Genomic DNA, 25,479 nt, shown 5'->3' with positions numbered 1-25,479 from the left:
TCAAATGTTACTTCTGGAAGAACCTTCCCTTCCACCTAAACTACAGTACAATCTCCCTTCCACCTGCAGTACTACAGTATTGGATATCCCCCTTCCACCTACAGTACTACACTGCTATCCTCCTTCCACCTGCAGTACTACAGTACTCTTTCCCTTCCACCTACAATACTACAGTACGATCTCCCTTCCACCTGCAGTAGTACAGTGCTATCCCTCTTCCACCTGCAGAACTACAGCGCTACCTCCCTTCCACCTGCAGAACTACAGCGCTACCTCCCTTCCACCTGCAGAACTACAGCACCACTCCCCTTCCACCCACAGCACTACGATACTCCATCCACACTCGCTGTCCACCCTCACTCTCCAGCACAGTACCCTGTTTTCCTTTCCCCAGGATAACGTAACAGGATCATGGTTCATTTGTTTATGTCTTGCTTAGTTCAGGTATCTCACCGCCTGGTTCACTCCTGAACTAGAACGAGCTCTGCAAAAACGTGACGAGGCGGAACGCACGCGCGAGCCAGAAGGCCAGGCGGGGACTTCTGTCCCCTCTCTGTTGTCGGATCACGCTCTACCCCACGCCACTGCGCTCCGGGAGGACCCGGAACGGAACCCACCGGCTCCGACGCCTACGTCAAAGCGCGAAGCGCGGCGGCGGGCTTGTTGCCATGGCAGCGTGATGCCGAGGCGGGGACCGGAAGTGACGCGCGACTACTTCCGCTTCCACCACCGCTGCACTTCCGGATTGGAAGAAAGGTGGCGGCGTTTTGGGCGGTAGGTTGAAAAAGCTTTTCGGCTCGTTGATTGTTGGGGATTTTTGATGCGCGCGTCGAGTCCAGTGGTGTGTGGTGGGGCGTTCGCCTCGCAGAGGCCGCCTATGGCGTTGGCCTCCAGGCCGGCCCGCGGGGGCCGAGGCTTGGGTCTTGGGCAGGACAGGGTCGAGAGTCGGACACCGGGCCGTGCCGCCCTTCTCGGCCCCGGAGCGCCGGTCGCCGAGCAGGGTGTCTGTCGCACCTCACAAGTGGCGGGAGAGGGCGTGTTCGCAGCCGGTGGGCTCAGATGCTTGTCCCCGGATGTGGCGAGCACGAGGGCATCTTTAGGAGCCAGATCGACGAGATGCCAGCCTTAGGGGGGCCGATCGTGTTCCGGCGGCACCGAGTGCTAGAGGGCAGCTGCGTCCCGGCAGCCGGCACCCAGGCAGCGGTTAGAGAGAGGCATTCTTAAGGAAACGACTTTCGGACTGAGACCAGTTAACGCGAAGAAAGGTAACTCAGAGGAAGGAGCATCACCAGCAGAACAAATTGCTTTTGAAAAGTCCTTGAGAATGAAAATGGGCTTGTGCATTCTAGGAACTGAGAGAAGAAGCAGCGTGTCTGAAACCCAGAGAAAAATGATAGGGGGAGAGGTAGACGTGGACCAGACCAGATGACGAAGGGCATGGTAGGTCTATAAGGATTTGGGACCTGATCTTAAGAATGACAGGGAAACCATAAAAAGTTTTGGTGGGGTGGGCACCTGGGTGGCTCAGTCAGTGAAGTGTCCAGCTCTTGGTTTAAGCTCAGTCATGATCTCAGGGTCATGAGATCAAGCCCTGAGTTGGGCTCCAGGGTCAGCACAGAGTCTCCTTAAGAGTCTCTCCCCCTCTGCCACTCCCCCTCATGCTCACTCACTTCTCTCTGTATCTAAAATAAAAAATAAAAAGTTTTGGTGAGGTGCAACTATGTTTTTAAAAGGTCATGCTGAGGGCAGCCCGGGTGGCTCAGCGGTTTAGTGCCTGCCTTGGGCCCTGGGTGTGATCCTCGGGACCCAGCATCCGGTCCCCCATCGGGCTCCCTGCATAGAGCCTGCTTCTCCCTCTACCTGTGTCTCTCATGAATAAATAAATAAAATCTTAAAAAATAAAAGTTCATGCTGAGTTCCAGAGACCAGAGGGAGAAGTTTAAGAGGTACTGAAAGAAAGAAAGAAAGAAAGAAAGAAAGAAAGAAAGAAAGAAAGAAAGAAAAGAATGGTGGAGAGAGAAAGGAGAAAATATTTAAATAAATTACCTGCTTTGTTCATTGTTATTAAGAAGTCCTGAAAGATGAGCTAGAAAAGTGTCTCTTGGATTTAGTGGTTTGGAGGTCATAAGCACTCTTACTGGAGCAGTCTCAGCAGAGGAGTGGGGGTGGAAGCTACAAAGAAGTTAATGTGGCCAGAAGGGAGCCACTGCAGAAGAGACAGCCTGAAGATACAGGAGAGGGATAGGGTCCCTAATTTTTCATGGGTAGTGAAGATGCTTTGAGAATTGTGTGGCTAGAGGGAAGGAAAAGTATGAAAGAACATGTGGGTTTATCCCCATAAGTCAGATCCCCCGGTCCCAGGACCTCCCCTTCAGTGGAGACACATAGAGGCCTTTCTACCTGGTGTCACCCAAAGATGCATGGAAACTTATCTCTAAAGGAATTCCAGAATGTGGATTCTAGATGGTGGAAATATAGAGGGCAAGAAGACAGGCAAACTGCCTTCTTTCTTGGGAGTTTACTTTTTTAGCAGAGGAGACAGACATGAAATGACTAGTTAACTAAGCATTTTATTTAAAGTACAGTGTGATCTTAGTGCTGCAAAGGTGAAGTACAGCTTGCTCTGAAAGTATATCACCTTGGAATGCATGGACCCAGGGGGTCAAAAATGCTTTTCTCTTTCTCCATCACCTCCTCCTCCTTCTTTTCCTCCTTTGTAAATACTTATATGTATATATCCTTTAGTCGCTTGCTTTTTTTTTTTTTTTTAAGATTTATTTATTTCTTCATTCATTCATGAGAGATACAGAGAGGGAGCAGCAGAGACATAGGCAGAGGGAGAGGCAGGCTCCGTGCAGGGAGTCTGATGTGGGACTCAATCCTGGGACTCTAGGATCACGCCCTGGGCCAAAGACAGGTGCTAAACCACTGAGTCACCCAGGCATCCCTAGTTGCTTGTTTTTAAATACAAATGAAAGCCATCTGTACCCTTGTTCTACTTCTTGCTTTTTTTTTTTTTTTTTTAAGATTTTATTTATTTATTCATGAGAGACACAGAGAGAGAGAGAGAGAGAGAGGCAGGGAGAGGCAGGCTCCATGCAGGGAGCCCGACGTGGGACTCGATCCCAGGTCTCCAGGATCAGGCCTTGGGCTGAAGGCGGCACTAAACCGCTGAGCCACTCAAGCTTCCCTACTTCTTGCTTTTTAAGTGAACTATTTCAAGCTTTCAAATAAGTGTAAATAAAAATATAACAAACACCCTTGTTCTCATTACCACCAATTAATAAAAGAAATGAAAGATGACAAATATAAGAGAAACTGGCTCTGTACTGTCCCTGATCTCTGCATTTGCCAGTTGTAATCCCCACACCTATAAAATAAATGTTATCAGAAAAGACAAATGTTATCAGAAAAGATAATGTAAAATTGTTTTGTGGTTTTAAACTTAGTAGACATAGTATCATAATGTAACTCTTTAGCTAGGGAGAGCTTTCTTGAAGAGGCCATACTAAAGCCAAGCTCTGAAGGATGAAAAGAAGTAGGAGGATGGGGAGGCTGCAGAGTGCATTCTAGAAAGAGGGACTCCTAGGGTTTAAGACCTTGAGCCAGGGAAAGAATGTGGCATGTTTGAGGAACCCAAAAAAAGGCATGTGTGGCTAGAGCACAAAGTTGGACAGGAGAGGTAAAAGATGAGGCAGGAAGGGGGGGAACAGGGCCCTGATCATGCTGGGTACTGTTATTCTCTGTTAAGTTTTTTTTTTTTTTTTTTTTTTACCATATAAAGCCAGTGGGACCAGACAGCAAATTACAGTGAACTTCCTGTGCATTTAGAATAATACAAAATTTATGATCATGACACCAGCCTTGTCATTTGTCATACAATCTCAATTTTCTGTGATTTTTTTTTTTTTTTTTTTTTTCCTGAGAGTGAGGTTTTAAATGCTTTGCCAGGGGACACCTGGGTGGCTCAATGGTTGAGCATCTGCCTTCAGCTCAGGGCATGATCCCAGGGTCATGGGATCAGGTTCCATATTGGGCTCCCTGCGAGGAGCCTGCTTCTCCCTCTGCCTATGTCTCTGCCTCTCTCTGTGTGTCTCTCATGAATAAATAAATAAAATCTTTAAAAAAATAAAAAGTAAATAAATGCTTTGCCAAAATAAACCATTGTTGTCATTTCCCCACAGGAACAGAATGGAAGGAGAATCGAGCAGACTGGAAATTCATACTCCAGTTTTTGACAAGAAAAAGAAAAAGAAAAAGTATTCTGTATATAAGGAAGGACATCTAAGGCATCCCCATGAAAGTGTCAGAGACTCCCCCCTGGCAAGTGAGCAGTCTCGTGTAACCAAGAATAAAAAAAAAAGAAAGGATTTCCAGCATCTTCTTTCTTCCCCTTTGAAAAAATCAGAAATATGTGATGAGACTGAAACGGCCACTTCTGTACCCAAAAAGAAAAGAAAGAAAAAGCACAGAGATTCAGGAGTGGATGAGGAAACAGGTGTGGTGTATGTCCTAGTGGATAAAGAAAATATCGAGAACACCCCAAAGAATTTTAGGAGGGATGTCGATGTCGTGTATGTTGATGTGAGCCAGGAACAAAAACCAGCAAAAGATCCTGAAGCAGGTGAACTACATTCAGTTCCTAAGTCACATAAAAACGAGTTGGAAGAGCTGAACTGTCGAGTTAAGGAGACAAAGCGTAAAAAAAAACATCGGAGGAAAGAGGCTTCCTGTGATGCTGAGCAGGAGAGCCCACCTGCTAGGCTCGCCCTGCCCAAGTCGGGTCCGGATCCGCAGGAGCTGGAAGGCCTGCTTTCTGTGGGCCCAGAGGGCGGAATCCCACAACTACCAGTAGCAGCCGATAAAAAAAAGCATAAGAAAAAAAAGAGAAAAATTTCACACCACCAGGAACTTGAGGCATTGGCTGGGCCTGGTAGTGTCGAGAATGCGTACTCCAAAGGATGGCAAAGGGTCAGTGAAGTTGGGACCACAGAAGAATGGCAAGGGGTCAGTGAAGTTGGGACTGCTGGTCGAGTGAAGAAAAAGTCTAAGAAGAGGAAGCGAAGGTCTTCTGCTGAAAGTCTCGTAATGCCAGGTGGTGATTTCACAGTGCCTGCTACAAGCTTTGAGGATGCACATTCTGATTCACTAGAAGGTAATGGTGCCCTGATTGAAGAAAGTGCGAAACCCAGGCCACAGGAGGAGAAAACCCAGGCCTGTTTGGAAGAGGTGCAGAGGTAACGTGGGAATGTTGTGTCTCCTGGTGTGTATGTCTTTTGTGTGAATTCTGCCCATGACCTCTTTATCCAGTGCATCTGTAGTAAATGGCAGAAATCATAGAGAGACAGACCATCAAATGTACAGAACCATGTATACATTGAACTGAGTGACTTGGCAGGAAGCTTCCTTTCTTCATGTATAAAGTAAAGCAGTTAGATTGGATTTTCACTGAGAACTATCCCATCCCTGAAATTCTACAAATAGGTTTAAAAGGGCATTTTAAGGGACGCCTGGGTGGCTCAGTGGTTAAGCATCTGCCTTCAGCCCAGAGTGTGATCCTGGAGTCCAGAAATCGAGTCCCACATTGGGCTCCCTGCATGGAGCCTGCTTCTCCCTCTGCCTATGTCTCTGCCTCTCTCTCTCTCAATGTGTCTCATGAATAAATAAATAAAATCTTTAAAAAATAATAATAAATAAAAGGGCATCTTAAGACCTCTGAATTACCTTTGTTTGTCTGTGTGCATAACACAGAAGAAAAGGATCATGTAACTTAGAATTTTTATAGAGCAGGAAAGACCTTGAAGTAGGGTTCTCCCTAATAAAAGAAATTTAGGCGTAATTATATAACTATTGTGTAAGTCAGCTGGCTGATAGAATAAACACAGCATTCATAATAGAGCAGGGTTTTTTTGTTTTTGTTTTTGTTTTTTTATTAAACCACTTTATCTTGGTTCCTAGGACTTGGGACACATTTTTCTCCCCGTTTTTACTCAATGGCTCTTTTTTTCTTTCTCATATTTGTTAGGTAGCCCTGGCCTAAAATGGTTTCCCACAAAAAAAGTTCAATAGGAGAGGATGCCACTTCAGGTAGTATCAGTAAGTGGGGCCCACTCACCTCTTCTCCATCAGGGGAAATGCTGATGTGAGGCAGGCATATTGAGGACTGTGGTTTGAAACTTGTATTGGGCTGTGGGCCTTCTGAAAGCTGCTGAGCCTTTGCTCAGACAAATGCACACGATTTTTCTTTTTCTTCTTTTTTTTTAAGTTTCCTGCCTGAGTGGTTAGCTGATAAGATTGACCATAGAGGGGATTTGGACATCTGGCAGAGAGTTTGGGGATTAATTAGTGACAGATGCATAGAAAACTAAGCAGAGGGGGAAAATGTGGCCATTGTCACCTGCAGCAAAGGAACTGTAACCACATGGACCCTGAATAGTGATTTAATTGATTAGTAACCATTATCACAAAATTTAAATGCTTGGAAGGGTTGAGGGGGAGGTGTCTTGAGTGTCCGTGGGATAGAACAGGGCTTAGCTCATTAAGAAGTCAGTATCTGAAACAAGAATAATTGGGACATAGCGACATAAGAAATAACTAGCACATCCTGGAAATAGGGCTTCAGGACTCCTGGCCTCTGAGGTGTGTGCACATTAGTAAAATTACATCAGAGAGTCCAAATGTCACAGACCAAATCAGCTCCAACATCCCTCCTAGCTCTAACACTGTCTAGCCTAAGTAAGGATCATTTTAAGAAAAGAATCAGAAATCCACTAGGGCAAGTGATACATTAATGTGAGTCCATCCAATTCTCCCCTCACAGCTTAGAACCTACAAATGAAGAGGAAATCCACTTGGAATTGGCCAAAGATTCTGAAACAAAATATCTATCAGAAGATTCAAGAGATTCGGGTGACTCAGATGTGGATTTGGACTCGGCTGTGAAGCAGCTCCAAGAATTCATTCCAGACATCAAGGAAAGGGCCGCCACTACAATCAAGCGGATGTACCGGGATGACTTGGGGCGGTTTAAGGAATTTAAAGCACAGGGTGAGCTGGTGGCACTTTAATATTTGTCAAACTTTCCTGTCTACTTTCCTGTCTGCCTCGGGAGCCCCTGCCTTTGTTTTGTGAGTGATGCAGATATCTAGATTCACAAGAAGCATCCTCTAGGGTGCTTTCAGCTTCCCCTCCTTCCTGAATTGTTATCTGAGCCATAAAATTAGCAAAATGAGAAGCCTGGGTCTAGAAGCCCGGTTCTTGGTCTTCTCCACCTAGCTTCTGGTAGGGGAGGCACAGAAGGATGGGGTGGAGGAGCCCAGTGTAGCCCAGAAGAAGAAGGAGGCCCGGTGGCTGAACCCTTGGGGAGGATGCAGTAGTAAAAGAAAATGAAAACAGTATTGATGAACTATAGCTTCTTTCCCCAAGGTATTAAGTTGAGGGTAGGCTGGTCGTAGTGGCCACTGTTTCACACAAGGACCCAGTGTGGTCTCCTTAATTTCATGTGTAAGTCATGTCACATGAAATTTCATGTGAAATTTCATGTTTTAAGAACCTCCCAGAAAGCTTATGGAATTTGAAGAGTAAACTACAAATTTAAGGCTGTGTGCTACAAATAAGTGATTATTTACTGAGTAGCTCCATGAGGCCCAGTACTTCTGGTCATTGTGAAAAGTAGAATGCTGGCCTTATGGAGTTAATCATGTTGAAAAGATTCATTTGAAAAAACAGACAAGAAAAAATATAATTCATAGAGTAGTATCTATAGAATGGTCCCATTCTATTTCTGTATTTTATAAAAAGATACTCTTAAAATGAGTCTAAGCATAGAAAAACATAGTATATAAGACTATCAATACAAAATAAAACTTGATTGCTTTGAGTTATAAAAGGGATTTATGAAAGAATGTAAAGCTTGGTGATGTTGCTACCCCTACCCCGCATAGGTATGCATAGAGGGTATGTGAATATTCAAGCTCTTCTTGGCCAATTCACAGCACCACTTTGGGGAGAGGAGTGTAGCAGAAGAGAGTAAAGGGGAAGGATGCTGCTTTTAGATGTTTATTTCCATACTGCTTGAATTTTTAATGAATGTATATTCTTTTTTAATATAAAAAATAACTATTTTCAAAAAAAAAAAAAAAAAAAAAAAAAATAACTATTTTCAAAAGAGATTAATAAATGGGGAAGATCACTTTGGAAGAGGATGACCAGGGAAGACTTTGGGAGCTGAGGGGCTTATGCTATACTTGAAGGGGTAAGAGGTCCACAGCAGGGGTCGGGGTAGTGTAGCCAGCCAGGCCAGGGAAGCTCACCTCCAGTGCCAGGGGCTGTTGCCAGCAGGGGGCGGGGAGTTTGCTGGGGAGGGGGGGTGCTGGCAGCTGGCAGGCCACCTTATTGTAATTGCTGAAGATCAGGTGGTAGGCTTTTTTCATTATTGACAATACATACTTTTTCTCACCATCCAAATCCTAGGTGTTGCTATTCGATTTGGCAAGTTTTCTGTAAAGGAAAATAAGCAGCTAGAGAAAAATGTGCAAGAATTTCTGTCCCTGACAGGAATCGAGAATGCAGACAAACTGCTGTACACAGACAGATACCCAGAGGAGAAATCTGTGATCACCGACTTAAAAAGAAAATATGCATTTCGATTGCACATTGGTGAGTTTAAAACTGTTTGCTTTTTGACCATCCACAGCCTTCCAACTCTAAAGGGAGAACCCATGGTAAGTACTTAGTGCAGCACCTGGCCCACGTGGTACATGTTACCTGCTGCTGTGGTTAGTAGTAATACGGGAGAGCTCGGTTCTTTTCTCACAGGATCGAAGAATGAATCTCGTGGACAATGAAAAGTGAGTAAAGCGATAGGAGTTTATTAAGCAAAGATACAGAGAAAGCTCTCAGAAGTGAGAGGGGTCCCAACAGGGTTGCCACTAAAGGCTGTTAGTGGCAGCCTTTTATTGAGAACTGACTGGGAAGCTTGTGGCCTTGAGATTCTTGTGTAGTTTTGGTTTGAGCAAAGACTATTGATAATATCCTTAAGGACTTACTTCTTTGTGGTCTGGTCTTTCACGTCTGGTGAAAACTTTCTGTGATTACTTGCTAGCCATCAAAGGGAAATACTTCCTAACATTTTGGAGCTAGGGAGCCAGATTTTTTTTTTTTTTTTTTTTTTTTTTTTTTTTGCCTGTTTTTGCTCTCTTATCTCTGTTTCCTTGGGATTGGTAGGAGCCTTGGTGTCCTTGGGATTTTTGGGAGCCCAACTCTGGGCCTTTCCCTTATCTTTCCCTGCCTGGCCCCATCTGTCACTAACTCAGTAGCATTCTTACTGACAGCCTGTACTTTTGGGCATTTGGAATGTGTTCTTGTCTCCCCAGTATAGCGCTTTTACAGATTTTATAAAAAGTGACACGACCAACTTCTAGCTTTCCTACCTGGTAATAAGTATCATTTTGGTTTCTCTTCCCGGTCTTTATTATGTGTTGTTTTGCATATGCTGCACAGAGCGCATTCTTTTTTACAAGAAGATTTTATTTATTAGAGAGAGAGCCAGAGAGAGAATCTCAAGCAGACTCCTTGCTGAGCACAGAGCCTGATGCAGGGCTCAATCTCATGACCCTGAGATCATGACCTGAGCTGAAATCAAGAGTCGGATGCTCACCCGACCCAGGCACCCCAAAGCACATTCTTATGTGCACCAGGGTCTTCAAAGTTTTCCAAGTATTGCCGCATCTGTGCTTTGCCACTGGAACCCTCCTCCTACAGATGTCCTTGGAAAGTGAGAAGCAACACGTCATCGGACTGAAAAAAAAAAAAAAATCCCTGAATTTAAAGAGGATGATTTCTTAAGTGTTCTATCAAGTGCACAAGAGAAAACAGACTAGGGCGCCCCTGTCAAGAGGCCATTTTGTCCTTAGAGTGAGGAAGCAAGCAAAGCTTGCTTGTTTGGAAAGTTCTTCTGTTAATCTTATGGGAAACTTGGCATGTGTCCTCCACTTTAGCATCCTTTGCTCTTGAATCAAATTTTGTTAATGATACTTTGCTTTATAAGGGCCTTTCCCTGGAATTTGGTAGACCAAAAACGAGAGCCTTGACATAGTAAGCAGGTAGTTTTCAGATCTCTCCGAGGACTCTGGTGATTTTGTGCATCTGCTTCCCACCTGGCGCTGTGCAGGGTGTGTGAGATCCCAGCCTTGACACAGGGTCTAGGGTCATGGTGTTAAAAGGAGCCATGCTGGGTTCCTTTTACAATTGTGACTCCATTTCAAGCCTATGTGTCCCTCTGACTGCCTTTCTTCTGGCTTTAGGAAAGGGCATCGCCCGGCCCTGGAAGCTTGTTTACTATCGAGCAAAGAAGATGTTTGATATCAATAACTACAAAGGCAGGTAAGAAAAAGTCTTAGCAGCTTGAGCAGAACATTTCTCTGGTCTTCGCTGATGGTATAAATCAGAATGTCCACAACACATTAGAGGTAAAAAACCATGAACATCTTTTGTGTGTGAAAGCAGACTGTATGTCTGTGGTCAGGTGTATATCTTCAGAGCCCATTTCAGTTTCTGCCTCTCTTTTTTTTTTTTTTTTAAGATTTTATTTATTTATTCATGAGAGACAGAGAGAGAGAGGCAGAGACATAGGCAGAGGGAGTAGCAGGCTCCATGCAGGGATCACGCCCTGGGCCGAAGGCGATGCTAAACTCCTGAGCCACCCGGGCTGCCCAGTGTCTGCATCTTTAGTAAACACTTGTGATCTTGCCCATTCTAAATCCTTGGCTTTTTTTTTTTTTTTTTTTTTTTTAGCACTAAGTATACCATGGCTCTTTTATGTTAGTCATGAAGTTCTTTGCTCTCTGCTAATTTTTGAGCTCCCTGTGTACCCAAACATTCCTTTTCTTTTTTCCTTTTTTTTTTTTTTAAGATTTTATTTATTTGAGAGATACAGAAAAAGTGAGAGAGCACAAGCAGCAGGGAGAGGGAGAAATAGACACAGACTCCCTGCTGAAGAGGGAGCCAGATGTGGGGCTCAATCTCAGGACCCTGAGATCATGACCTGAGCCATGACACTCAACCCACTGAGCCACCCAAGCACCCCCTCAAACGTTCCTTTTCAATGCGGTGTTCCCTTCAGCACTCAGCACAATTCTTTGAGTTTTTAGTGAATATTTGAAGGTGGGATAAACACTAAGAGGAGGTCACATAGGAGTGGGTCGGTAGTGACAATGCAGAGTGTCTTGTGATAGCCATTCTCCCTTTTTCCCCAAGTAAAATACCCAATTATATTTTGTTCCTAACGTTCCAGATAAAACTAGCATAGTTTGGGTGTTAGCTACAGGTAAGCACTTTGCTTCAGGAGAGAGGGAATAGGCAAGAAGGCATCAGCCTCTCCCTCTGAGGGCCCAGACAAACAACCAGTGGCTCAGCTACTTTATCTCACTCTGGAAAGCAGATTTAGTAAATCTAGTGGCAGGGCCAGTTGTGTTCCAGGTAGCTGCATCAATGTCTTTTTTTTTTTTTTTTTTTCTTTTTTCAAAGGTTTTATTGATTTATTTGAGAGAGGGAGAGGGGAGGAGCAGAGGGAGGGAGAAGCAGACTTCCCACTGAGCAGGGAGCCTGATATGGGGCTCAATCCCAGAACCCTGGGATTACAACCCCAGGTGAAGACAGACACTTAACTGAACCACCCAGGCGCCCCTAGCTGCATGATTTTAAACCAAGACATACATATTATCTGATCTCCAAACACTGATATGACCTTGGTTTCTTAAATTTTGACCAAAAAAAATACACCTTAAGCAGAGGGAAAGATTGCCCAAAGACTAATACCTGCCCTCCCCTTTTTCCCAAGCCCTGGGATTGGACATCTGTGGACAGAGCCTTAAGGATATTCACTAAAGATGACATTTTAAGTGAGACTTGAAAGAATGGCTTTTGGCAAATGAATGGTGGCAGCTGAGGTGAATTTTTCTTTTTTTTTTTTTTTTTTTTTGAGGTGAATTTTTCTAACTGCGACATAAGCATGGGAATGAAAGGTTTAGAATAATAGAAGTCTGTCATTCTAATAAGAAAGTTAATTCATTTGTTTGCACCACATGATTTGTGTATGCTAACCATTCGCCCTTAGAATATTTTTTCTAAGTTAAGGATTCTTAACTGGAAAAAAAACCCCACAGAAAGTCAAAAATCAAAGAGTTTTAAAGCCCTGGGGGACTTCAGAGGTCAGTACCTGTTTCCTCATTGTTATGCCCTCACTTTCTCTCTCTTCTCCTCCTTTTTTGTTGATTAATTTGTTTTTAATCTCAGAAATACCCTGACTGCCTTGAGAAGGAAACGGCTAGAAAGCTTGATTCTTAACTGAAGAATTACAGGTTTCTACTAAATTGCACTCTGCATTTGTAGTTGAATTTCTGAGAGTGCTAGGCACTGTTGAAAGTAGTTCTGGATCACTGTCCTCAGGAACGGTTAGTAGTTTGCTAAGGCTTCTCTTAGATTGAGTTAGTAATAACATAACCACCATTCCCCATCCCCATATTAAGGAATTATAGAATGCCCTAAGGATTGCTTTCATTTCACTTAGACACTGAAGGGATTTAATCTCCAAATCTACTTTTAGTGTTTTTTTTTTGGTCCTTGTCTTTAGAATATTTGTTTTCATGTGGGATTAATACACTGTATGTTCCTTAAATAATTGAGTATTTGTGTGAAGCCATTTGTTACATATTTATTGAATGTCTGCTGTCTGTCAAGCATTATGGATACCATGGTGTAGAAACAACAGCACCCCTGCCCTCATAGGACATGCCCTTTAGAACCGTCCTGTCCATCACAGTGGCCACCAGCCTCAAGTGGCTGAGGAGGACTTGAAATCAATTTAGTCCAAGTTCAGAGATGTCGTAAGAGTGACATACATGCTGGAGTTAGAAGGAAATAATATGAAATATCTCATTAATACTTTCAGATCCCAGTTACGTGTCGAAATGATTAGCATTTTTAATATATTGGATTAAATCTAGTATTTTATTAAGTTTATTAAAATGATATTTTTACCCAACCACTACAAGGTTTGGATTAAATATATGGCTCATAGTACATTTATGTTGGACAGCGCTGGTCTAGGGGAAGAGATGGGTAAATGATGGGACCCCTAGATGTGCTACTGCCTGTCTGTGGGGAGTGCAGTGAAAGGGGCAGAGCTTTCTCTGGAGGAGAACAGCAAGGGGACAGGATGCTCAGGTGGTCGGGGCAGCCTCGCTGAAGATGGGCCACCCGCAGGGTTTTCAGGAGCCATCCAGGTGGGTGGAGAAAGGCCATTTTCACCACAGCACAGAGGCTCCTAGGGGAGAAAGGCCTAAAGAAGGCTAGTGGGGAGGGGCACCATTGTGGCTCAGTGGTTGAGTGTTGGCCTTTGGCTCAGGGCGTGATCCAGGATCAAGTCCCACATCGGGCTCCATGTGGGGAGACTGCTTCTTCCTCTGCCTATGTCTCTGCCTCTCTCTGTGTGTCTCTCATGAATAAATAAATAAAATCTCTAAAAAAAAAAAAAAAAAAGAGGAAGAAGGAAAAGAAGAAGGCTAGTGGGGCTGAACTGTAGGGAGCGCTGGGCCTAGTAGGCACATGGGGGAGCTGGTATTTTGTGTGTGCAGTACAAAGCCTTGGGGGTTTGGATGGGGAATAAAGTGACCCAGTTATTTGCTCTGGCTCCTGTGTAACTGAGCCAGGCCTATGGCCTGGGACTGCAGTGACTGATTTATAGGGTGACTATATCCAAGATGCTGGGATAGGAAGTGACGGGAGCTCTGGTCCTTGGGACCAGCCTGTCCCAGCAACTCCTCTCAGAACTACAGGGAGCTGCAAAGAAAGTACACTTCGTTTGTCTTTTTTTAACATTTTATTTATTTGAGAGATGGCAAGAGAGGACATGAGCAGTGAGAAGAGGGAGAAGCAGACTCCCCCACTGAGTGGGGAGCCCGACTCAGGGCTCGATCCCAGGACCCCAGGACCATGACCAGAGCCAAAGGCAGACACCTAACCGACTGAGCCACCCAGGCACCCCGAAAATACAGTTTTTCAGGCATCTTGTACTTAACTGAGAATTGTGACACGTTTCCCCTCTCTCAGGTATAGCAAAGGAGATATGGAGAAGTTAAAGATATACCATTCCCTGCATGGGAACGACTGGAAAAAGATTGGCGAAATGGTGGCTCGAAGTAGCCTCTCCGTTGCCCTGAAGTTCTCCCAAATTGGCAGTCGTAAGTGGTGGTCTCTGGTGCCCCCGGGTGAGCAGATGAGCCCCCGGACCCCTGGTGCAGGCATCCAGGCCTGCCTGTCTTCTGAGGAAGCACTTTTTAAGCCGTCCTCCATCCTGATTCTTTGCATTTCCTCATGTGTGTTTCTGAAACCACGCAGCCTCTATTCACAAGCCCGATTCCTGCCACCTGAGGTTGGTCCCGTTCAGCACAGCTCTCACCACCAGCTTGACCAATACCCTAGGGAGCTGGCGGGTAGCAGAGCCAGCATGGAGGAGGTCCCCCCAACCAGAGGGCGACAGAGGTTAGGCAAGGACTTTTCCAAAACTGCTGTGTCTTTTTCTCCTCTTTCATAAAGAGTTTTCTTGGTTCTATCTGTTGCATTATAAAATCCTGAGTTGCTTCAAGAGGACAGCCCACAAGGGGTGACATGCTCCATCACATGGCAGGGCCGTGTGGCAGGAGGAGTGGCCGGGCATCTGTAGACCTGGCGTGACTGGGAGCCATGCCTTTTGTGCCACCACGTCCAGCCACTGGAGCCATGCAAGGACTCAGTGTGGCCAGTTCTCCCAGGTTCTGAGAAGTAAAACAGAAGTCTGGATTTGGGGTGTCTGTGTGTGTGTGTGTGTGTGTAGTGTAGTTTTTTTTTTTCCTGTGGTACTCTTGATTTTTAAATATTCATCTAAATTGTGGAGAAAAAGTAACACCACCACTTTATATTGTCTGTAACTCTCCCCAGGAGCTCCCAGTGGGTCACTGGGCTGCATTGCGACCCCAGGCCACGATGACAAAAGGCACCTGAACTTCAAGGCAACCTCTGAGGAGGGCATCAAACCATCTGTGGTTCATCCTCCTTGTCTAGATGGTCACAGTCAGGCTGAGGAAGAGGCCTCAAACCAGCCTACAGATATCTTTGGTTTGGCCAACAGAGTGGTGGTTTGTGGTTCTTTTGTCCCCTTTAAATGTTTGAGAACATCCCAGGTTCACCTGGGAGACATTATTCTCAGAAACAAGAACAATGTTTTTGAAATAAAAAAACATACATTGCCTTAAGAAAGGACTTTTCTAGCATTGGTCCCCCCCCCTTTTTTTTAAGATTTATTTATTTATTTATTTGAGAGAGAGAGGGCTCTCAAGCATGAGCACAGAGTTGGGGGCTTGGTGGACAGAGGAAGAGAATATTCTCACAGTCTTCTGCTGAGCACAGAGCCTGATGCAGGGCTTGATCACATGAGCCATGAGATCAGGACCTGAGCCAAATCCAAAAGTGGATGGTTAGCCAACTAAGCCTCCCAGCCCCCCTTGGCAGTGTTCCTTAAAAAGAAGTGGTTCCATTTTAATTTGTGTGTAGCTATGTTTGACGGTTGTATGTTTGTGTAACTGAGATGTTGCCCATTGTCTTCTGAAAAGTGCCTGACTTATCTTTTTTTAAGGATTTATTTAGTTTTTTAGAGAGAAAAGAGTGAGTGGGTAAAGGAGGAAGGAGCAGAGGGAGGGGAAGAGAGAGAATATCAACCAGACTCCACGCTCAGCATGAAATCTAATGCAGGGCTGGATCTCAAGACCCTGAGATCATGACCTGAGCTGAGATCATGACCTGATCCAAAATCCTAAGTCGGACACTTAACTGACTGAGCCACCTAGGCACCCCTTAGACTTTATTTTTTTAGAGCGGCTTTGGGTTCACAGTTAAATGGAAAGGAAGGTGCAGAGATTTCCCGTATGTGCCCTGTGCCCATGTACACACAGCCTCCCTCATTATCAACATCTTTCCCTCCCTTCCACAAATGACATAGTCCATGAATCTACGCTGGCCCATCATTATCCCCCAGGTCCATAGTTCATGTTAGGGCTCACCCTTGGTGGTGTATGTGTTTGGACAAATGTGTAATGGGATGTATCCATCACTATCATTTTTTTCTTAATACTGTGCTTGAAAACAAATAGCAAGTATAAAATCATCCTTTTATGTCTGTAGCAAGAAATCACGGTGCTTGGAGTAAGACGGAAACCCAGAAACTTATCAAGGCTGTCGAAGAAGTGATTCTAAAGAAAATGTCTCCCCATGAGTTAAAAGAGGTGGATTCTAAACTCCAGGATAATCCTGAAGGCTGCTTGTCTATTGTTAGGGAAAAACTCTACAAGGGCATATCTTGGGTAGAAGTAGAAGCCAAAGTAGAAACCAGAAATTGGATGCAGTGTAAAAGTAAGTGGTAAGTTTTAAGGCTTCTTATATAAATTTCAAGATATTTCCCTCCTTCCCCCCCCACCCACCCCACATACACACACCACGCACATCATTAGAGTGGGGAGATGAGTGGGATTAGTAAGGAGATCTGTGTGAGTAGTGTGTACAAAGCCTTCTATGGCAAGAATGATCATCTCTGGCCAGCCATTCCAACCACTTCAGTATCAGCATCCGATCCAAGTTAGCACTTCATTAACCCTGATTCATCATGTGGTTTCCTCAAAAGGAACCTGAACATCTTTAATACCCATTATTGACTTTTAGTTTCTTCACTCTGTCCCTTGCTAAGTCTTTAGTAAAACAAGATAGTTGTCTCTTTGCAGCATTAAAAAAAAAAAAAAACACAAAACTCCCCTTTAGGAGAGAGATCACGAGCACGGTGCTATGCAGTAGCTTGCCCTTTCCACAAGCCTGTCTTGTTTGGTGGTTCCTCTATCCTCACTAGCTCGAGGTGTGGTATTCACTGTAGAACTTCTTAAGACAGACTTGTCACATAGTAGCATTCTCAGTCCTGACCTCCCTGCACATTCTCTGCCTGACGTGGCTTTTCCAAGCCCTGCAAGGTCTCTGAGCTGGGTGTTCAGCTGCTACAGGGCCCCTTGGAGTAGGGGTCCCACAGCTCACGGCCCACACCTCGTTCACAAAGGGCATGCGGTCATCATCAGTGTCAAATAAGAGTGAGATCCAGAGTTTGGTATATTTTATATTAAAAGCAGACTCCTAAATTAATATCATTTATTGTTACCTTAGAATTCTGTTGTAGAATTATCTGTTTATTTTCATGGAAGTCTACACACTAGGACATAAACTCCACAGAACAGATGATGTTTTAGGGGACGAAGCATATAATATGGAGGAACCGGGGTCCTTTTCTACCCTTATAGTTTAGACTAAAAGAAGGAGTGTTTTATAAGCAGTTGGAGGATGATAGATCAGTGTTTTAAAAGGGAAATGCTGCGGAGCAGCCATGCTTCAGGATAGTGTAATTAGGATGGTGTGTAAGAGTGCTTAACTTGAAGAGCAGGAAACTTGAAACCTGAATGTAGATTTCCTTCCTATAAATTGAAATGACCTAAAGATGATATGTTTCATTTATTTGTTTGAGTGGGAGCATGTGCAGGGGTTGTGGGGGATGGAGAGGGACAGAATCCTAAACAGTCTCCGTGATGAGCTTCATTTGAGACCCTGAGATCATGACTTGAACTAAAATCAAGAGTCAGTTGCTTAACTGACTGAGCCACCCAGGCACCTAGAGGATGCATTTCAAACGAACAGAGGGTTGCTAGTATGAACAGCAGCATCATCCTCATGATGTGTATTGTGAATCCCCTTATCCAGCTAGAGATCCTATCCATCAGATCATGACCAGTTTTGCTATTTGAGAGGAGTACTTAAAAAATATTTTTGACTGGGTTGTTTGGACCTCTCATTAGGAGCTCCAGTCACCCTTCCCTCCAGCCATTAGCTTTGGGTCTTTAGTGGAATCATTTATGACTGTACTAAGTCTCTCTCGGTGTTTCCGAGAGCTGGTGACAGTCACAACAGCAGTGTCCCTCTGTTTTAAAACAATCAAAAATAGAGCTTACAGTTTCTTTTAGCACCTGCTTCTCTTCTCCCTTTTGTAACTTTGTATTACAGAAGTTTCATAGCACACAAGAATTTAGAACTTATATCCTTCATCCAGTTTCAGTAACTATCAACTTTCTATCATTTTGTTGATCATTTCCCACTTTCAGAAAGGAAATAGACATACTCTCCATGGTGGAAAATGTTAGCCGTGACGAGTCACAAGTCAGAAACTAGTTCTCAGTAATGGTGATGTAGGTGAGAAAAGTGCTGGAAATCAATGCAAACTTCACCCCTGAAAGGACACTGTGTGTTTGCTTCTTTTCATGCAGGACGGAAATCCTAACCAAGAGGATGACAAATGGTCGGGATGTATACCGCGGAGTTAATGCCCTGCAGGCCAAAATCAACCTGATCGAAAGGTACCGAAATAGAAAGCAATGCTGTTCTAACTATTTCTCTCTCACACCCAAGAGCATCTGTTGAGCAGCACAATCCGCAGTGACATTGCTAAGGTTCAGAGCCATCTTTCAGTGCTCCCTACATGTATGACCTTGGGGACGTTTCCTGCCTTTCTAGGTCTTGGTTGGTTCCTTTTAAATGAGGGTGATAATAACAGTACCTGCCTCTTGGTGTTTTGGGGAGGAGAAGTGAAATAATGCATGTAAAATGAACTACACACGTGATAAATGGAGTGGTCTCAGACTTTGAAAGTTCTGTGTGGGTGAAAGTCTGTCCTTTGGCAAGTGGAGGTCAATAATTCTAGCTGAGCCCTGCTGCTCTTCAGCATGGCTTAGTTGGTATCACCGTTGCCTGGTCTTTGGTTTTGTCTTTGGTTCCTGGTCCACCCAGAGTCCTCCCTCCACTGAAGGCAGGGGAGGCACAGGCCTGTTTTATTTCCAAAGCCATCAAGGCTCATGGGCTGGGCTCATGAGCCCAAATGGGTAACAGCAAAGAGCAGAAGAAACTTGGGATTTCGGCCACCCTGTCCAGCCTCATCCTTCCTGCTCTGTGTCCTAAGCCCTGCTTGAAGTTCTCCACAGTGGCTTGGCCTGTGGTGCCTCCACCTCCCTTCTACCAGAGGCAGCACAGAGACTAGCAGCCCTGAGGAGGCCATCGTGTCAGGCAGGCCTGGGCTCCAGTGTTGGCATGCCCCAATAGTCATGAAACCTTGAGCCAATGACTCAGGCCCTTGGCCCCGTTCCCTCTGCTGTGGAACGGAGGTACTCCCCTGACCTCAGCAGGTGTGAAAGTCTCAACACAGCTCTGGCACATGGTGATGTTGGGCACACACATGCCATTACTATGTGTCTGCAGGACTGTTTACTGGGGGAAAGCAACACGGTTTGGTGGGAGATGCAAAGGGCCCAGGAGGAGGAGAGATGGCTTTTCTTGTGGTGAATAACCTTGGGCTGGCATGCTAACCTCACTGGGCTAAGGAAGCTGGGACATATGTGAGTTCACGAGGATATCCCTCATGTTCATGTGTGCTCAAAAACCTTGTGTTCATTTTTTTCTCATAGATTGTATGAGGTAAATGTGGAGGACACTAACGAGATAGACTGGGAAGACCTCGCGAGCGCCATAGGGTAAGGCCATGTGTTCAGTGTGAGACTAATTGAAAGGTGAGAGCGGGCCTTGTGAGTGACTGAGATTTGATGGGATTCGCATGTAAATCATTCTGCATGTGCGTGTGTATATAGAGCCTCTGATCAGGGTGCCTGGGCCAATCAGACCCTTTCTCTACCCCTCCACCTCACTGAAGACCCGTAGGAAGTGTGAGTGAAACATGTGCAAAGTGAGAGCTTCTGGGAGCTAACAAGTTGAATGACTCATAGAGACCCCACACACCCTGTGCCCCAAATCATACATTCTTGAGTGTGCCACATTTGCTCCATCATCCACCCTCCCACTCCCACTTCCGCTCCCACTTCCAAGGGAATAAAGTAGTTTCCTTTAACCACAGGGTTAGTGGTGGGCAGCGTGTCCTGACAAGAACGTCATCCTGCATAATCACGGTGCAGTTATTAGATTCAGGAAATCAGATGCTGGTGCAGTGTTGTGCTCTAAACCACAGGCCACATTCAAATTTCCCCACTAACGATGTCCTGGTAATGTCCTCTATAGCATCTCCCCCCGATTTACCATCCGATCCAGCTCCACACGTTTAACTGTCCTGTCTGCTCAAAGTCTTCTCCATCAGGAATCTCTATGTCTTTGGGACGTTGAGGAAGTGTGCGAGCATAGGCTGGTTGTAGACTGTCCCTTGCTTGGAGTTTATCTGGTGCCTCTTCGTGGTTAGGTTTTTGTATTTTAGGCAGAAATATGACATAGGTGATGCTGTGTCTTTATCATGTCGTGAGGCCCACGATTCTGAGTTTTGATTCTTTGGCTCTGGTGGCATTTGCCATGTTGCCTCGCTGTTTAACTGTATACCAGTTTTTCTCCTGGGGATAAGAAAGGGTGTGGGAGATATTTTGGGACCGTGTGAAGGTTCTGTTCCTCCTTCAAGGCTCCCTTGGTACTTTGAGGGCGATGTTCATTTGCATCTCTCATCTGTGGGGGTGAAGTGAACTTTCCTATATATATAAGCTACCTCTGCTGGCCTTTGCTATGAGCCTTTGTTGTGAATCGTCCTTATGTTTTGAAACCCTTCCTGCTACTGAAGACAGAGGCCACCACTCTCGGCATCAATTTATTGCTCGCAAAGTGTGATCCCCGTAAACAGAGCAGATCATTGAGAGCTGTGGTGTGCGGGGACTGATGAGCTCTCAGAAGCGGGGGTGTTAGGTGTTATTTGGCATTTAGTTTTGGAAGGTTGGACAGTGGGGCAGGGCTGCTGCCACCTGGCTGACTTTCAGAAGTGTGACATTGTCCTTGATCCACGAGGGTTTAAACTGGGTCTCATAGTTATTAGCACCTTGGGATTATGGACAAAGAACGATTAGTTTGGTTTTTGTAACTTGGAGAATGGGAAGTTTGCCATGTCCCAGACATGCTCATGGTTCCAAACCCTTCCCTTTTCCAGTTGACCTGAGGGGGTGGGAAGCCCACTGCTCAGTATCATGGGTCCCTGAGAGGTGAGGGTGGCAGGTGCTTTGAAAGAGGGGACCTTGCTCTGTACCCACCAACTCCCATCTTGAGAAGCATTCATGGCTGCAAAGCCCTCTCTTTGTAAAGAATAGCAAACCACTTTTTGAAAAATTGGGCTTTTCCAGTAATTCTTGTATATTTTATGATGTTGCTTCAGATCACAAGTTCTTAAATTAAAATGGGGCACCTGGATTGGATGGCTTAGATGTCTGCCTTCCGCTCAGGTCCTGGGATCAAGCCCCGAGTTGAGTTCCCTGCTCAGTGATGAGTTTTCTCTCTCTCCTCCTCTCCCTCTGTCTCTTTCTCAAATGAATAAATAAAATATTTTTAAAATATGGGCTTTTAATGGTTTTTAGTAAAATTATGTATTTTAAAAACAGATTGTTCCACTTAAGATTAATAAATCTCAAAACCGTAAAATAGAGATGATGGCATCTAGTCCAATACTGTTTAAAATAGTGCATTGTCAAGTTTTAAAAATGAATTTAAACAGTGAAAAATAATCAATTAAATTTAAAAGTTGAGTCTTTTTGGAGTCTTAAAGCCTCTCTTATGAATTACTTAAGCAGGATATAAAGGAAGCATATCCGCCTACTGAGATATAATGAATGCCTCATGGGTTTGAAAACATCCAGATCCATTACTGTGAGTTGTCCAAGCCCAAGCTTGGGTCTGCAGTACGCCCCATTGGGCACACGGCACTGCAGAAGAGGAAAGGCATAGGGGCCTTAGAACTTGGCCTTTGTGGTCAGACTGACCTGGCACTGACTCTTGGTGATGATTGTCTAGCTGCCTTTGGGCCCTTTGTTCCCTAACTTGTGTCTGAGCCTCAATTTCTTCATCCATAAAATGGTTTAATAGGACCATAATGAGGACCAGGGAGATCGTGCATGGAGGACACATAGCCCAGTGCAGACACAGTGTGCATCTGGCTAGTGGTTGCTGTGAGGAAGCATCTGATAAGAGTAGTTATTCACACTAATTATTTTAACTACTAGAGTAATTATTAGAAACAAGTAAGCCATGCTTTTGTTGTCTAAGAAAAAGTGTCCAGTACATGAAGTCAGGGATTTTCACTTTAAGAAACAGTTTTTGATTTGGTCATTTCTGTCCTTAGCATAAATTGAAAACACATGTGACTCACCAAAATATCATAAGCATCTGCTTTTTTTAGCTTCACAAAATAAAAAATCAGGGGACATCTGCATTTGGATTATGACAAAAATGCATTTACCCTAAGTGTAGCAGTAAAGAGTGTGGGATTTGTCTGTAGCTTCCCCCGAATCAGCATGGTCCGTACACAGTGGTGAAATGGCCAGATTTTAAAACCGATGCTAACTTTTTTTTTTCATCTTTTCCTTTCTAAAGTGATGTTCCTCCGTCCTATGTTCAAACTAAATTTTATAAGCTGAAAGCTACCTGTGTTCCCTTTTGGCAGAAGAAGACTTTTCCAGGTCAGTATTTCCAACATTGAAATAGTTAAGAACACAGCAGGTGGTACCCTGTGTGGGAGTGTGACCCTGGGCACGTGACTTATCTTCTGGCAGCCTCAGTTTCTTCAATTGTAAAATGGTACAGATTGTCACATCCTCATCCCCACCTGACAGGACAAGATAATAGATGAATCGTGGTCAGCAGGGTGCTCGTTGCGTGGCAAGCACTCAGTAAATAACTGTGAGTGTTCCTGGATCACCATCTTGGGCACACACAACATACATGACACATACACACCACGCCACACACACAATTCCAGAATGAACCTAAGACGTCCAGTTCCTTTTCTGCAGCCATTTGTGGGTTTTTTAGGTATTCCCAAACTCAGATCATCAGACTCCTATGGGGACTTTGTTGAACACATATACCTGGGCCTTGTCCCATACATCCCAAATCCTAACCTCCAGGCTGCGTCTAGAGTCTAAATTTTCTCTTAGCAGACAGGAGAGCCTCACTCAGTCTGCCCAGCAGCAGTATTCCAGAACCATGTGTTTGGGTGACACTCTGCCCTGAAGTGTATGATGACCTCCTTCTGGCACTCAGCAGAAAGCTTGCCAGGGTTTGAATCCTGGCTGCATTTGCCCCTACTAACATTTCTTTTTTTTAGAGATTATAGACTACCTTTACGAGACCACCCTGCCTCTGCTTAAGGAAAAGTTAGAGAAGAAGATGGAGAAAGAGGGTACCGAAATCCAGAGTCCCGCAGCACCCAGGCAGGTCTTTCTGTTCAGAGACATCTTTTATCGTGATGACGACAGTGAAGGAGAAGACGGGGAGGAGAAGAGTTAGGGGATGGCACTGTGTCTTGTTCGCCTCCCCACGTTTGCTTTCCAGGTTTGGTTGTATTTCTATGCATGGGGCAAAGAAACTGCTTTCAGTATTGATGTTTAGTAGGGAAGGGGTCCTGGCCAAGGGAGGGGATGTCTATGATATTTCATATTGTGGAGCACCCCTATGTGATTCACACATTCATACTCTAGTGTGTTGGAGCGCATAAAGAAAAATGAGCATCAGGGTCAATTTACTATTTCTGTACCATTGAAAAGAAGCACAACTAGCAGTTTCTATAAAACAACAGTATCCCACATCCCTCTCACTGCAGCAGAGGTAGAGTCATGTCCCATGAACATTGTATTGTGTGGATCTCACCGTACACACACTCCGCAAAATGGGGATTGCCGACATAGTCTGGCGTGAGGCCAGTTTGCTTTTTCTTTTCCTGGTCATCACTCTATGTTCCCAGTGTATGTGAGTATGAGATAAGCACTAGCAGGGGTCATAGATCTGCTGCTCTCTCCAACTGGCTTCTGTTTGTATGTACCTGCCTCACGTGTGGATCTCATCTTCCTGAAGGAGCCGAGTGTTTAAGGATACATATTTTGCATCCAAGCTGCATTCTCAAAGCTTAAAGCCATTTACTGAATTCATCTGGTGTTCTAGCTGGAAAAAAAAAAAAAATCCAAAACAAAAACCCAGCAGTCTCTTCCATTGCTTCCAGAAGGTCTGACTCTGTTAGATTTATGGAAAGATGCCACGTGGGTCTAAGGCACAGCTCATCACCCCTCACGGAATTTCAAGGATAATTTAGATGTTGGGCGATTCCGTCAGTCAGGAAACAAAACCTCTCTAGATGTTTCAAACAGAGAAGGACTTAAGGTAGGGATTGTTAAACAGGATGTTAAACAGGATGAGGGCGCAAACAGAAAAGCCCGACTTGCCTAGCCATGGGTAGCTGAGGGCAGGTACTGCAACCCTGCATGTCCCGTGGTGACCTGGGTTGTCTGCTGCCCCTGCCCTTGCTGGAGTCTATGTCTTCTTGGAACACAGCACCTGCTGCCTCCCAGCATCTTCTGAGTGTCTTCCATGAGCCTTCCCTCAGCAGAACCCTGCCAGCAAGGGGTGTGAGCTTTCCAGGCTTCTGGCCGCACCTGAACATAAGAGAAAGCGTAGGTGAGCAGCATCCCCTGCGGCGATGTCACCATCTGTGCCAAGATGGAACTCTACCATCTCCTAAGTGTTCTCTCTGATGCCACTTATCTAACATCATGATGTGTGTGCTGTTAAGTCATCCACAAAGCTAGACATTTCTCCAAAGCTGCCATCCTTGGAGAAGGAAGGATCCAGAGACAAGTCTAGGAGGAGGCTGGTGTATCCCCAGCACCTGCCACAGTGTTGGGCACAGAAAAGAGACACAGTAAATATGCAGCAAACAAGTGGCTATTTCTTTTTATTTTTTTTTTTTTTTTTTTTTTTTTTTTTTTTTTTTTTTTTTTTTTTTGGCTATTTCTTTTTAGTGAGCATTTTACCTTTGGTCACCTCCGATCTGTCAAATGTAACCTGTCTCCTTGCTGATGGGAATAGAAGTTCCTTCTGGAGGGCGATCGGGTGAAATACAGCCTTAAGAATATATATATTTTATGATCCAGCAATTTCACTTATAGAAATAGAGCAGTTTCACTTTTTAGAAGTAAAAGAACTCATGTATAAGAATGGCACGTTTATAGTTTGAGAAACAGACGAAAATGTAAATGTTCCCTAATGGAAATCTCAATTATGGAATATTCCTAGAAGGGGACGTCATCTGATAATTGAGAACAATCATGATAGATTGGGCCAACATAAAAAGGGGTAAAGAATATTATCAACTAAAATATTTCAGAAGAGTATATATTTTCAATTTTGTTAATGTAACAAAAGGAAATTGTATATACATAGATGCATTAAAACATATGGGAGAAATTAAACCCAAAGTATCGACATTGCTTCTCGGGGCAGTGGGATTGTGAATTTACAGGGTACAACTCTTGATCTGCAAATGCCAGAAAATGGGACCCAGGTAGG

The 25,479-nt window shown here is 44.5% G+C and overlaps 1 protein-coding gene and 1 long non-coding RNA gene across 11 annotated transcripts in view; one reads left to right on the top strand and one right to left on the bottom strand.

The window, feature by feature from the left end:
* The first annotated feature begins 706 nt into the window (after nt 1–706).
* TTF1 (transcription termination factor 1) lies at nt 707–24,109 on the top strand. Of its 4 annotated transcripts, none has more exons than XM_077851184.1 (11): nt 707–774; nt 4,185–5,237; nt 6,821–7,047; nt 8,473–8,658; nt 10,305–10,383; nt 14,110–14,240; nt 16,216–16,450; nt 18,384–18,473; nt 19,575–19,640; nt 22,513–22,598; nt 23,246–24,109. In XM_077851184.1, exons 2-11 carry the CDS (start codon nt 4,192–4,194, stop codon nt 23,425–23,427), a joined length of 2,328 nt encoding a protein of 775 aa, XP_077707310.1. In that variant the 5' UTR covers nt 707–774; nt 4,185–4,191; the 3' UTR covers nt 23,428–24,109. The 4 variants fall into 4 exon arrangements, 3 of the variants coding, with proteins under 3 accessions (XP_077707310.1, XP_077707312.1, XP_077707311.1); XM_077851186.1 differs by having other exon boundaries at nt 22,752–23,389; XM_077851185.1 differs by lacking the exon at nt 707–774 and adding an exon at nt 1,286–1,440.
* Nucleotides 12,262–25,479, bottom strand: part of LOC144285711 (uncharacterized) — a 33,193-nt gene continuing 19,975 nt past the window's right edge. For 6 of the 7 annotated variants that reach the window (XR_013353945.1, XR_013353941.1, XR_013353942.1 and 3 more), the window contains one exon: nt 12,262–24,566. This is a non-coding gene — a long non-coding RNA (uncharacterized LOC144285711). The remainder of the gene's footprint in view (nt 24,567–25,479) is intronic. The other variant, XR_013353943.1, reaches the window with a different exon arrangement.

This window comes from Canis aureus, chromosome 16, assembly GCF_053574225.1.
Source record: "Canis aureus isolate CA01 chromosome 16, VMU_Caureus_v.1.0, whole genome shotgun sequence".
NCBI lineage: Eukaryota > Metazoa > Chordata > Mammalia > Carnivora > Canidae > Canis > Canis aureus.
The sequence above is the reverse complement of the archived record's forward strand: the minus strand, read 5'-3'. Positions and strand labels throughout refer to the sequence as shown.